The sequence below is a fragment of the Odontesthes bonariensis genome, chromosome 3, assembly GCF_027942865.1.
Source record: "Odontesthes bonariensis isolate fOdoBon6 chromosome 3, fOdoBon6.hap1, whole genome shotgun sequence".
Lineage (NCBI taxonomy): Eukaryota > Metazoa > Chordata > Actinopteri > Atheriniformes > Atherinopsidae > Odontesthes > Odontesthes bonariensis.
In genome coordinates, this window is record NC_134508.1 from 18,091,094 (window position 1) to 18,105,869 (window position 14,776).

General features: G+C 40.0%; 1 protein-coding gene across 3 annotated transcripts; it reads left to right on the plus strand.

The window, feature by feature from the left end:
- Positions 1 to 1,074: 1,074 nt before the first annotated feature.
- Positions 1,075 to 13,270, plus strand: mdm4 (MDM4 regulator of p53). 3 transcript variants are annotated; one of them, XM_075460652.1, is made up of 11 exons: positions 1,075 to 1,236; positions 1,724 to 1,818; positions 1,971 to 2,045; positions 4,217 to 4,350; positions 4,501 to 4,550; positions 5,013 to 5,077; positions 6,188 to 6,284; positions 6,370 to 6,530; positions 8,385 to 8,582; positions 10,589 to 10,657; positions 10,749 to 13,270. In XM_075460652.1, the coding sequence occupies exons 2-11, from the start codon at positions 1,747 to 1,749 to the stop codon at positions 11,316 to 11,318; spliced, it is 1,491 nt and encodes a 496-aa protein (XP_075316767.1). In that variant the 5' UTR covers positions 1,075 to 1,236; positions 1,724 to 1,746; the 3' UTR covers positions 11,319 to 13,270. The 3 variants fall into 3 exon arrangements, with proteins under 3 accessions (XP_075316767.1, XP_075316768.1, XP_075316769.1); XM_075460653.1 differs by having other exon boundaries at positions 8,400 to 8,582; XM_075460654.1 differs by lacking the exons at positions 1,075 to 1,236; positions 1,724 to 1,818; positions 5,013 to 5,077.
- The last annotated feature ends 1,506 nt before the right edge of the window (positions 13,271 to 14,776 follow it).

Below are 14,776 nucleotides of genomic sequence, written 5' to 3' on the forward strand. Positions count from 1 at the left end.
TGAATGAGCAGCATGAATTCTAGAAAGAAACAACTAAAAGTATGAGTGAAACTCTGACAGCACTTTCACAGACAACCAGTCTCTTTCGTATCCGCTTTGGGACTGAAGTTCCAGCGGGCTTCTCCCCGCTTAAAAATTCGGCTGCCACAACATCTCTCATGATGGACAAACACTAACTCCAATCATCACGACACAGCCCCTCATATTGACACGCCCACGTCTAATCTACCCCCAGAGACGCCGAGCAGCCTCGGAAGTGATGAGTTTTTGTCGATTTAGCCAATGATGACCTAGAATTGTAGAAAAAAACTTGACCCTCCCGCCCCCTCCTGAAGCCAGGCAGCCCTCGGCTCGGAAGCCTGGCATGATTTCCTCAGTGAACGGCGGCGATTTCAGAACAAATCATTTCATTAAGCTACAGGACAACATGTTGTAGTTATGAAAGTAAATGCAGTATTGGGCATATCTTGTGTTTTGTGAATAACTGTTTTATCGTCAATTTAACATTGAAGATGTAGCAATTTCACCAGAGAATAGGAGAGGCTGTCCGGCTTCCCGTGTTGTCTCTGAATAGCCGCGGCTGATACAGTGGCAGAACTGTCAAGCCAGCTACTGTTTCCTCTAACATACTCTGTTTGAGTAAGTGGTCGGCCTGGGCGACAATTAAATAAAGCACACAGGGCAACAACTGGTAGGCTTGCCAGGGTTCGCATCTGGGGCCATCAGTTTCTCCTTAGTAACACACAAAAACTGGCCGAGGAAATTTTATTTCATGAAACACATAACATCATTCAGCAGGACAAAATGGAGTGACATTTTAAATCTGAAGATAAACCCACAAAACCCCTACTGAAAGCCAATGTATGGGAATACTGCAGGATTTGAAGTGATTAAAAGAAAGGTACTTACAGTAAAAAAGGAAGTATGGGACTTACTTGTCTAGTCTATATCTAGCCTGCAAAATATTGTCATACTGGCTATGGCTCTGGATGCTACTGCAAGTGCACCAGTTCAACAGTAGGGGTCGCCACATTCCATCTATGTATCCGGAAGTTGAGAAGCCATATTGATCATTTGAATTTTAAGTTCAGCTAGCTGTTTCTCCTATGTTAGCGTTAGCCAGTGTTGGAAAACAGAACAAAACAAAACAACATTTTTGTTATCTATAGTGGTTACAAGGTACGCGGTCTTGCTGTTAAGGCAACAGTACGTGTGGAAAAATGATGGAACAGTGAGGTAATGCCAGCTCCTTAAGTTAGAATGATGTTGAGTATTTAGCTAGCTAACTACCTAGCTAATGTTAGCTTCGTCGTTACGTTAGCGTGCACGTTTGCTAGTAATGACTGCAGATACGCCACTAGCTAAAGTTATCTCTGGATGTGACACCTTAACAGTCTGTTATGCCCGCAAGTGTGCACTTTGGTTCCAGTGATGGGCTTCTAACGCGACCTTTTCTATGCTGCTGTTTTAAACCGATAAACGTGGCTATAGAAAATATAGGTAGGAGTGGTGTAACGACTCTATTCAAACAGATGTCTCGTAGCATGGTAGAAAGGTTCCCCAAACAAATTAGGCCAGTAAGTTTTATAATTTAAGCGTTGACGTTTTTTATGATTAAATATGTATTCTTCACCGTGACGAAGCCAAGAAATGGAGTGTTGGCCTATGATGTAGGAGGGAAATTGAAGCCTGGATAATAATGCATGTTACTTTTGTTTTCCAGATTTCGTTTTTTTTTTGTTTACTATGAGCTCCCTGTCAGCCCAGCCACCGCCTTCAAGCTCTTCATGCAGGACACTACCTGGAGAGGGTAATCAGGTACAATTAAAAACAAGAGGAGAATACAGTTATTAACATGCACCCACTCACATATATTTTTTATTGAAGTGGCTATATATATATATATATATATATATATAAAAAAATAGATAGTTGATCTTTTACTGAGTGGTATGTTGTTGCCTGCTCAGGTACAACCAAAGGCCCCTCTCCTGCAGATTTTGCGTGTCGCTGGAGCCCAGGAGGATGTCTTCACACTCAAAGAGGTGAACTGTCTGATAAATGGTCAAGTTGGCTTTTAGTTGGTGTTTTAGGAGTGCCAATAATGTCTCTGTAGCAGGGTTGGGCCTTTTTAGGAATTTTCATGTTCGAATATTGATAACGTTATCAAACAATTAATCGATTATTCACTAAAGCATGATGTCACTTGTTCCCGCTCAGAGCTATCGACATGGTTTTGCCTTCACCATCACCCCCACACAAATTAAGGTCAAAACACGCACACGACAGGACTGATTTATCAAAAATAGATTTATTAAGAAAATATGCCATTTAGTAGTCAACTTTAGATTATCACAGTGCATTATGGCATCCGACGGATTTTTAACAAGTAGGCTATGCAAACGCATCACTGCCTGATCACTCTGAAAAAAAAGTAGGCTACAGCCTAGACTAGACCTTTGAAAAATGAAAATAATAATAACATTGGAAAATAATGACATTAAGAAATAACACGGTCTAATGACTGTATTCTGTTAAACTTCAGCTCAACGCTGGCGGCAATTAGCCTATTTGACAATTGAGTTTTAACTTAGATTACGTTACCGTAGGCTATGAACAAAATTGACGGTCATCAAATTGGACATAAATACACAATAATGATATCAAAACCTGGCTTATTGCTATATTATATCACTGAACTGTTATAACTGACTGTCGTGCCAACGTATTGGCGAGATGCAGGCTACCTTACAGGCTACAGAAAGGTAAGAAATGGGCTAACGAACAACAGTAGGCTAATTAACAACTGCCTGCATGGACTGCCTGCATACATTATCTATCACAGACTCACCTATGTGTTTTTGTTCATAAAAATCTGGATGGAATACGGTATCCTGGCTCAATAAATCCCATAAGTTCCCGAAAACCCTCGCCGTCAGCCACACTTAAAGGCAACATATCTTTCACAATCATATTCACTATGCGTTTGGTGATTTCGTTAGCTCGCTGGTCATCACACATCCTCCTAGCTAGTGTAGCCTGAATGGTTGGCTGCCCTCCGCTTGAGCTGGCTTCGCCGGAATTAACGTTCGGATGTACTTTTTTCAGATGATATATTAGTGGAGACGTTGCACTATGGTAGGTAAACAGGGCGTCACAATAATTACATTGGACTTTATCGTCTTTTCTAGAGAACACTGCAATTCTCCTAGCCCGCTTCATCACTGCTAGTCTGTTGTCGCGCAAGATACCGGAAGTTATAGCTGTTCTCATAATGCGCGCGACTGGAACGATTATTTATTAGGCTTAGAATTTTATTTGAATAAATTCTTACAAAGAAATAATCGATCATCGATTATTCATTACCAACCCTACTCTGTAGCAGTGCTGAACTACTCCGAATGTGGCAGTATTCCATGCTGTCAAAAGAAAGGTTGCAAATCCTTGTGCATGGTTTTCAAGTCTCTGCCAAACCATGTGCACTGATTCTAAACCAGTGGGCAGATGTTTCTAATCCATGTCCGGCTCAAAAATTTCTAATAGTTCTGTATTAAAGGATAACTGCGGTACTTTCAACATTAAGTCTCTTTTCTGAGTCGTCTGCAATGTTTTAGAACCCCCCTCACCGCTTTTTTTAATTTTACTGCTGTCTCCGGTATTTGCCTAATTTTGATTCATCTCAACCTGCTTCAGAATGGCAAGTCATGTGCATGTCCAAAAAGGTCCGTAAAAGCACAATAAACGTCCGTTTTCAAAATCATCAACTCACCGGAGTGGTTACTGGTGTGCACTGGTAATCCATATCAAATTTCGTTGCGAAAAGTTGCTTCTGTCGTGTTTTATTTGGCATCTCGTTCATGCTCGCACTATTTTCTTAGCCACCTCACAGCCGTGGATAAACTTCCGCTCAGCAGTTGAATCTGACTTGCTATACTCCACACCACTTGATGGTTTCGGTGACGGAGTAATATCAACGAACATCCAGTCTTCAATAGAACTCAATGGGATTTACAAAATGTCAGGCTTAATGTTGAAAATACCACAGTTATCCTTTAAGCTAATGGCAAGATTCTACAGTGCGGTGGCTGTTCTGCACCTGCACAAAGATTTTGTGTCTTGGTAACTGAGAAAATCGGCATAGAGAGAAGTAATTGCAAGTCAAGTTCAGCTCGACCATGCAGTGGAAAAAATGCCCTCTATCCATTTGTTTGTATAGGTGATGCACTACTTGGGCCAGTACATCATGGGGAAGCAACTGTATGACAAACAGAGGCAGCACATTGTCCACTGCCAGGACGATCCCTTGGGAGAACTGCTGGAAGTCGAGAGCTTCTCCGTTAAAAACCCAAGGTATCCACTCACACCTTACAGAGGCCTGCTCATCTAAACATCAGTGCAGGGATATATATATATATATGTATATACGTATGAGGTGAGCTTAGTGAAAACTATAGGTTAAAAAAATAATAATAATCATTCTAAACTATTCTCATTTTGCAGCCCAGTCTATGAAATGCTCAAGAAATACCTGGTTGTTCTTGGTTGTGCTGGTAAGTGCTTCCTTCGTTAATTCGTTTAAATTCTGTCTACATTTAAAAAGAGAAATTGTGTTTTTTTTTTGTTTTTTTTTTAATTTGGGGAAAAATAATTAAAGAACGCGCGGCATATCAATGTATTTTATATCAGCATTACATCGCACATTTGTGATGCCTTGAAAATGAGTTGCTTTTTTTTTATGTGGTCCTTGGTGTTTGCTCAAAGATTTGTAGGAATACTCCGTCTATAATTCTTGTTCATATTGTACGTCACCTTTCCTTTAACACACATTGTGAGCGATTGTTTCAATTTTGGCATCATCTGGGGATGCAGAGATTTCCACAGTCCACGAAGAGCACAATTTTCCAGCTTGTTCTTCACATCCACTAATGAGGGCCTCAGTAAGATAGTGTATAAATCTATAATTAAAAGGGGGGCTGTCTTTTGTCTGTTACTGTGTCTTGTCTGAAATGCAGACGCTGCAGAGAATCTTTCTGTGGGCCGTGAATGTGTTGAGGGCGGAGTGGAGGATCGTGGTCAGGTAAAACCGAAGCATGGTGCTCAGAAGAAACAGAGACCCTCCTCTTTTCTCACCTCACTACACACAACGGTCGTGGACATAAGCTTGCAGGCTAACTGCACAGCTGCTAAAATAAGAATGCTGCATTTGTTTTTTATTAAAAAAAAAAAAAAAAAAAGGATCATGTGGCCTGGAACACCCCAGTTTACTCTGAATTTAACGAAAGTAAGACCAGATCATATCAGCTTGTGTGTACTGAGGAGGGTGAGGTAAGGGCTGCTGTCTTCGTTGGTGTACATTTGTACAGAGTGGCACCGTCTCTGTACTACCCCATCCTTGGTTTGGTCTGGTGGTCTTTACAGTATCGTTTTGAGCCACCAGCTCCACCCAGTGGATGTGGGGGCAGAGTCACTGTCTCTGTCTGTCTCAGAGTTCTCTTCTCTGCTCCGAACTGGAGGATCTCAGCTCCTGATCAGCCACAGGCCTTATAACCCTAAACCTCCTCACCCATCCCCGTGTTTCTATAAATCTTTCTTTCCGTTCCCTCCAAAATCCACTTTTCTTTTGTTGTTGTGTTACTTTAGAAGGTGGTACCTCGGGCAACATGCTTATTTTAAGCCGGTATACATAAGTTTTCCACTGATAAGTAAGAAATTATTTTTTCTTTTCCTCTACAAACATGCAATCTTTTGTGTTTTTGATGTAGATGCCATATTTGTTTTCTTTTCCTGCTCCAAGCGATTAGAAGCTATGTAAACATGAAATCCCACAAATTCAGACCAGTGGTGTTTAGAGATGTAATGAAAACTGATCACTCTTTTTTTAAAATTATTATTATTATTTAAAAATAATATAAATTTTTTCTTTTTTTTTTTTATACTTTCTTTCCACCTGCACTTTCTGTGTCACAGTTTTGGTGCCAAAAGGTATACTTTGTTTTTTATGGGTTTTTTTGTACTCCAACCTGTACTTCTGCTACCCTAAAACTACTGGCCAGTACGTAATTTCCAAGCCCTTTGCTTTCCTGTACTGTGTCCCCATATCCAGAGGCCATCTTGAAAAGGAGCTGCGAGTCCTCCAAGGAATCAGTCATGGTTCTGTATCTAATTTTCTTCCTTCATTCCTCTGTAGATGTGTGGAGGTGTGGTCAATGCAGGAGTGGTAGCCACCAGTGATGGGCCTCTCCTGCAGACACCCTCCCAGAGACGACCCCGGGAGCCAGACGATGGTGAGCAGTCTGTAACATACTTGGTTGCATGCTCAAAGCAGACATGTTACAAAAGGATGGAATTAATTGTTCAAAAACTCTGCAGAGTCTTTAGAAGGCCTGCCACGCTCAGCCTGCAAACGCCCCAAACTTGATGTTACGCTGGATGAATGGGATCTCTCTGGACTGCCCTGGTGGTTTCTGGGTAATCTTCGTAATAACTACAGCCGCAGGAGCAACGGTTCCACTGACATCCACACAAACCAAGTAAGAGAACTCAGCGCTTGTCAATGAATCTTCAGCAGGGGTGGAAAGTAATGAATTACATTTACTCACATTACTGTAATTGAGTACTTTTTATGAGTAATTTGTAATTTTCTGAGTAGTTTTTGAAATGTGTAATTTTTACTTTTACTCGAGTACATTTTGACCCAAGTACTTTTACTTCGCTACATTTGAAACCCCTCATGTTACTGAGTAAAACAAATATTGATGGTGAAAAATTAAATGCGGGCGGAAATTTAAACAGCTGTCCCGGAACTGAAAGTCAATTGCGTGGCCTTGGCTTGCGCGCGCCCTTTCCATTGTTAAATAATCTGGTGTGGTGGATCTAGTAGGCTACCTGCGCTTTGGAAGATGGCTGTTGCTAACCTAGACGTGGAGACTGAGGAGGAAAGGTCCAAAGACGAAGAGGATACACATTCTGGAGGAGACGAAAGCCAGAAAAACCCGTGGCCAAATTTAGAAAAATTATTCGTTTTCAAACGCACCAAAGGCAATAATGTGATTATGCAGTGCAAGATGTGCCTGCCAGCCAAAACGGAGCTTTCGGCTTTCAGAACATCGACTTCAAACTTACTTCTTTAATACACCTCGAAATCGATTAAAACAACTTGTACTGAATTTGATTCGGGACTCATCCTTTTTTGCATTAAGAAACTGGAAGTAATTTAGTAACTTTTACTCAAATTACATTTTAAATGAAGTAATTTTGTACTTTTACTCAAGTAAATTTTGAGATGGGTAATTTTACTTTTACTCTGAGTAGAATTTAGGCAAAGTAAAGATACTTTTACTTAATTACAATTTTTCAGTACTCTTTCCACCTCTGATCTTCAGGGAAACCAAAAAATATTCATATGAAACAAAAGCTGAGGCCCATCAAAAGCCTTTGGTTCATTTTGTTGTTATTCTCAAGGCCAGGACACACTGATGGCAGCTGTCCATCTAGTGGCGCTCTACAGTGTACAACCCCACAATATATCTCAACTCTGTTCTTTTTTTTTTTTAAGTGTCGCAGCTCCTGGGAATAAAAACAACACATTTTCAGTCCATCTGCTGCATGCATGTCCGTCATGGCTTCCATAACAGCATTTCTTGCATGGTGCTTTAGCAGTTCTTCTTCTCTGCTGTTTAGGCAGCACTGTCTCATATCGTTAGTATTTGTAAAATAAATGGGGACATATTGATTGTTGATGTTGGGAAATAGCCTGAGCTCTATGACCCATAATCCCGTCATAAAAGACACATATTTCCTGGTGAAGTATTGCTCTGCAAATTACAAATACTCAACCAGCTGTTTATGGTCTGATGTGGCAACCGATAAACTCCCATGACTGACTGGCATCATCCCAGATTTGATATGATCTACCAGCTATTTCCTAAAATCCAAAGTAATTGCTGAAACATTCTTCATTTTGCTCATGTGGATGTTCACCACAGTTGTTACTTCTTTCTTTTCTCTGTGTTAGTTGTCAGAACCTTAAACTTTGGTAATGGTTCCGACAACTACTTCTTCTGCTGAATTACGTTAACCAGCACCTTAGCCTGTACTGCCACCCCTTGTCTGTTTCAAAATATTGTTTCAGATTTAATTTGCAAGTGAACGGAAACCTGGCCATTCATGACCCGGTTGTTTTTTTTGTTTTTATTTTTCTAAACACTGCTGACATTGAATTCGAAATCTCTGTTTCAGTGCTTGACTTTGTCTTTGTCTGTTTTCATTGATATATCACACAGTATTGACTCTTGTTTTTTTTATTTATTTTTTTTAAAAGCTGATTTTATATGTTTGTAGAAGATGGGGCCAAATGATGGGTGGTAGTCTGACTGAATTGTCAGCTGTCTCTTGCACAGGAGGAGGACACAGCCATAGTATCGGACACCACAGATGACCTCTGGTTCCTGACTGAGGGTGAGAGTGAACAGGTGAGCGTGGAGATGAAAGAAGCAGCACTGGAAGAAGGGAGCAGAGGAGAAGGAGAAGGTTCTCTTGAAGATGATTATGGAGGAGGGAAGGACGAGAAAGCAGATCGAGAGGTAAGTGCTTGTTGGTGCCATATTTGTGTCACAAACCCATATGTGCTTGGGTTCGTGATCCAGCAAAAGAGATTATCTGAGTTTTCACCACAGATTTCAAATCAAATCAAATTTATTTATTTATATAGCACATTTCATGTACAAACAGTTCAAAGTGCTTTACATAAAATAAAAGCATTGCAGCAGGGAGTGTAAGAAGCATTAGAAATACTTAAAAGAATATAAAGAGAAACAAATAAAATCATTTAAATGAATTTAAAAACAGGCAACAGTCTAGATAAGTTAAAAGATATTTCATGCATAGACACATGAGAAAAGAAATGTCTTTAACCTGGATTTAAAAATGTCTCCATTTGGTGAAAGTTTAATCTCCACTGGCAGTTTGTTCCACTTGTTGGCAGCATAACAGCTAAATGCTGTTTCTCCATGTTTAGTCTGGACTCTGGACTGGACCAGCTGACCTGAGTCCTTAGTTGAACATGTGATGAATTGTCCATACAACTGCTCCAATCCAGTGACTGAGTTTCAAAGCCAAAGGCCCCATTTGCACATTTCTGCATCCTGTTTTCACACAGAATTTATTCTTAAAAGCTCTGTCTGTGCCTTCGTTGCCCACCTGGTAGTGTGTCTTACTTTTGGAGGTGAAGCCTTTTTTGCTGCAGCTGACCCAGGAGGAAGTTCAGCCTGTGGTCATTTGCTGAAAATCTGTCCGCCTCTCTCACTCTCGCTATCTGTGTTAACTGACTATCAAGAATAAAGGTGACCCAACCCCCCCCCCCCCCCCCCCCCCCCCAAAAAAAAAAGTCCTGACCAAAAGTGAATTGTATCCCTCTGACCCTTGTTCAGTATGACTGTCTGGATATTCAGTATTTAAAGGGACACTATGTAATTTCTTCCCCCATCTAGTGGTGCAATTTTATTTTGCAAAGTTGAATGAATTTGCTCTCTAGCGCCTCACGTTTTCAAATGTGCGCTGCAACTTCTTGAACTACGGCAAGCGGAATGTGTCAAGATTCAAGAAGCTATAGCTTCAGACTCAAGGTCCATACAAACAAAAAGAAATCAAGACACACAGTACAAAGGATTACATAACACACATACAACAACACTATGAATACAGATGACAGATAACATGTCAGATAACATAACATCTCCTTTGGTGTGCAAGCAATGCAATTAGTCATATTCCGGGAGTTACCGGAAGTGACGTTGACGCAGCGTTAGCATTAGCCTGTGTTAGCAATAGGAGCATTAGCAGCGGTAAATAAACTCCCGGTAAACTTACAAACTTTCTAATGCCTCGTTTTGTGAGCTAAGAGCCTATGTGTACTACGGCAGAAGTTTGGTAACAATCAGTGCATTATTAGTGGGATCATTTACGAGATAAAATCTGTTTAGCATTTTTTTTTTTAAACTTTATTAGTAAATCAACAAAATAACAGTTTACAAATGTGAGCATAACGCCAAAAAGAAGATATCCAGGGGGAGCATAGGAATAATAATAAAAAGAAGAAGATGATGCACTTACAAAAAGAAAGCTAATGAACACAAAGACATATGTGCCAAGGAATAAAATCTATTTAGCATTAGCGGCTGTAATAAGCCATTTGGCGGAAATGACGTCACAATGACGTCATTTCTGCTTGTAGGCCTGGTGGGGAAATCGCGATTCGAAGTGCTTTATGTCCCTCTCGGCACGTCGTCATTTTTCATAGAGCGGAAGGACATGGCAGCCTCCATAGAGCTTACCTGCTCTATGTAGATACAGACAAGTTATTCTTCACTCAGGAGGATAAGTGAGATTTTTGACAGAGATCATTTTACACCAATGAGAACTAACTTATGAATGAATATGTTGATTTGAGCTAATAAATGACTTAATTTATTACATAGTGTCCCTTTAAGCTTTTAGAGCTCTTACCAGATATTACATAATCAACCCTCTCATCAGTCCACTGCTATTAAGTTTGAGATAATACGGTTACATATCTTCTATATGTGTTTAGATGCAGGAAGAGCCGGATGAAGACTCTCAGTGTCTGAGTGATGACACTGATACAGAGATCTCCACACAGGTCTGTATCAATGTGCATCTTAGTTCTAGTCAATTGTAGTTGCTGATTAAAACTCCAAAGGACTTGACTTTGTGTCTGCATTGTTCCTCAGGATGCATGGCAGTGCACGGAGTGCAGGAAATATAACATACCTCTCCAGAGGTACTGTGTTCGCTGCTGGGCTCTTCGAAAAAACTGGTACAAAGATGTCCCTCGACTTGCTCATTCCCTGTCTGTCCCTGACATCCCAGCATGCAGCTCTCTCACTACGCATGATGAAGAAGATGACAGTGACACAGGCATCGATGTCCCAGACTGCAGCAGGACCGTGTCTGATCCCGTCATCCTGCCCTCCCACTCCACAGCTTCCCGACCGCTGCCCACCATGGTTATGGGTAAAGGCAAGGGGCCGCGGCCTTCTAGTTTTCGGAAGGACGAGCAACTCTCAGAGGGGGAGAGTCAGGAAAATCTGGGCATGGAAGTTGAAGATGTTCGGCCCGAAGCACTGTTGGAGCCTTGTAAGCTCTGTCGAGTGCGACCACGCAATGGAAATATAATACACGGACGCACAGCTCACCTGCTTACATGTTTTCCATGTGCAAGGAGGCTACATAAGTTTCAGGCCCCTTGTCCAGGTTGTGGAAAAATTATTCAAAAAGTTATTAAGATCTTCATCCTTTAAAAAGCACACAGCCTGTCACCTTCTGAGGACTTAAACAAAAATACAAAAAAAAGATTGAACACATACTTAAACACTTAACGGTGCAAACTGCATGCTCATAGAAGTCTCACACAAGATACTTACAAACCTTGAAAATACACAAAAGTATACACGAAGTATAGCACTTGGTGAAGCTTGCTCTTTGTTCCTAGGTTAATTTTTGCCTCACAAAGCCTTTTAGATCTTGATGGATAAAACCTCGGGCAAGAGTTGGTCATATCAAATGTTTGCAGTGCTGCCACAATTTAAATAAGGGACAAAGCAGAAGTATTTATTTATTTATTAAAAGTTCACACGGGAGTGCACATCTGGTGTGAGCTCTTATTCAATCTCATGAAGGCTTGTTTGTTTTTCAGTTTTATCTTTTTTTTATTTTATTTTATTTTATTTTTTATGGGTTCTATGAATTTTTGTATTTGTTGTTGCATTACATTTGTGAAAAAGGCAGCGTTGCAAGTCTTGTTTCTTTCCCGGGTTTTTTGCCCTGTCCCGTAGAGTGTCTCCAATCATTTGGACAGACATTAAGAACTTTAGTGTGGGTATGTAAATACAAGAAAGTTTCTCTAAGCTGATTTTCTTTTCTTTTTTTTCTTTTAAACACTTTTTGTAGCTTCTTATGGGTTTTGGTTCAGAGGTATGAAGGCAAGACTGAAACGAGTTGTTAAAAGAGTCTTAAGCCCTTTGTTTTCCACAGCTATAGATTTATGGAAGCCTCCTTCCAAATGCTTACTCGTAAAAAGAAAATGTATTCTTCCAGCGTAAGTGAATGTATTGTAAAATACACAAGTCCTGTATCTCTTAAATAGTATTTCGACACACAGAATTGAACTCATCGTGCTTAGGACTGTGCAACGCAAAAAAAATGTGTTAACCACAATTCTTCTCTCTGCGGTGATTTGATGTGTGCGTGTTCAATATATACAATTGCCAAACCCACGATGACAGCTATGCCTGCAGTAAGTTGTGTCATAATTGTTGGTCCATGTTGAAATACTGTTGTTCAGAGTTTACTTTGCATCCCAAACTTTGGATAAATGAACGCTTTATGTATGTTTAGTATTTAATTTATTTATGATTCAGTTTTAATTGTGTCCACCTTCCGTGACGCAGAAAAAGGTGCACTCGTATTCAATTCCTAATGTGACATTTAATGTACAGAAATATGTGATGGGAAAACAAACTGGGTTACTAAATGTACAGTACCTCAAGTGAAAGGAACAGCAAAGTACTTACGGGGAGTTGGGTTTAAGCGTTACACTGCCATATTATGACTTTGACCGTAAATTTGTACATATTTTATTTGAATGGTTCTGCATTGTCTGAAGGTTGTATTGCTGTACCACAAAGAAGTTATTTCTTTTGAGTAAGCATCTGGACCATCCACAAACGAATACAGTGCGCTCTGTAGTTCTCACATGAATGGTGCTCAGTGATATGAGGCATGTAAAGTCTTCGCTGTGCGCATTGTAGGAGACGCATTATAGTTTTGGGATCCGCAGTTTACTTGCGCTTTATCTTATTGCCAGCAGGTGGAGAGAATTTCTGTCTTGTAGCTGTTGCCGATAACACCAGTAATGACTTGTAATACATGTTTAGAGCATGCGCCTCGTCATGATTAGTGCCTGCACGGAGTTGGTTTCAGAGTTCTATTAGACCATATAAAGTCTCTAAAAGAATAGAAAAGCTTGTATTTATCAGTGTGCATTATGAGAAGCAAACATCGTAACAGAAACAACCTCATGTAAATGGCATATGATATATTAGTGAAACTGGTTCATATTAACAGCTGTAATTGTGGCAATTACTGATATTAATATTATAATGTGCTCGAACATGGTACATGTTTTTTTTTTTTGTATTTGTTACAGATTCAATATATGTGGTTTTATTAAGCAATAAAGATTTGGAAGTTTTTTTTTTTGTTTTTGTTCATTTGCTCCTCAGAAGGCCAGTTGATGTACAGTGTCCCATGCTAAAGTGTGTGCGTGTTTTGCTGAAGAATAAGTTATTGTATGACAGGCCAGCTGTCATATGTCTTCTGCTCCTTGACTGCTCTCCAGCACCTGCGACTCTCCTCTGCTTGCTCACTGTTCCTCTGCTGCTTGCTTGTCTTCAGCTCATTTCTATCCCGTTCTTGAGAAATGGGGCAGACACACCGTCCTCTGCTGTGTTTGCAGCTGTAATGACACTGCTATCTAGCTGGTTTATAAATAAACAGCTACTTAAGCCCGTGGTGTTATTTAGGTACTGATTACTCAGAATAAATTTCCTATACTCATTAGAGTTTGTGGAAAGCCCCCTTGTTGAGCTGTCCTCTGCCACCACACAAGGGTTCAGTGAAGGAGACCCACATACAAATGGTGACAGAATGGTTTGTATTTAAAGTTAACAGGTTGTTTTGTTTCACACAGGTCCTTTAGTACAGTTAGAATACTTCTCTTGCATTAACAGGGAGTTTTCTTTTAAATGCTAAGTGGTTGAAGTGAAACTAAATGTGTTGTGATTTTTCTCGAGCAATTAATCATAATCCAGTTGGGAAAAAGTTTGTTTTGTAAAATGCTGAGAAATGTTGTTTTAAACTTCCAAACTTATCAGCTGTGGTGGAAGATATTTCCTTCCATTTGAGAAACTAAAACTGAGGAATTGAGCTTTTTTTAGATAAAAGATCAATGTTGCATTAAATGTCAGTCAATCAGCTGGTTATTACACCTGTGAAGTCCTAACAACGCAGTCAGATTGATCAAATTATTTACTTCCATCAAGTAGATTATGCCAGTTGGAAAATGACTAAAAAAGGAATGAATTTGTTCATTGGGAAAATTTTTATTTGAGGTGAGATTAACTCCAAAAGTTTTTTTTCTTTTTTCATTCATCCCTTCGTGGAAGTATGGGGTTTTGTATAAATACTCTCATATGTAGTAGGACTGTAAAGTATCATGAAGTGGAAACAGTCAAATCACAGTTTTCTTTATTTAATGTGCTAGACTTCAAATGAAAGTAGTTACATCACAACCATTTGAAACATTGCATGAAAGAGTTGATTAGGCGACGCTGTTTGCCTTGTGTCAAATGTCTGTAACAGTCACACTAAAAACGCTTCACCTCACTCTGCGGCTAATTCAGTAAGGGCACGCTGATTGGTCTGTGGCATCAAGTGCGTCACAACGTGAAGATGAAGAATGGTATGACACCCCTGGCGACATGGCATCCAGACCTTGGCAGCTCTAGAATGGCACAGCCCAGGGAGTGGTAGGGGAGCTACATGTTTCCATGGAGACAGTCTCTCCTTCTCAATATCCCAGAATAACTTAACACATTCTGTCTTTATCCTCTTTGATATACAGAATGTAATACTTCCTAGAGGGAAAACTCTTTTTACCTCTTGTTCATGTTTTGTTTCTTTCACTGCGTCTAACAAA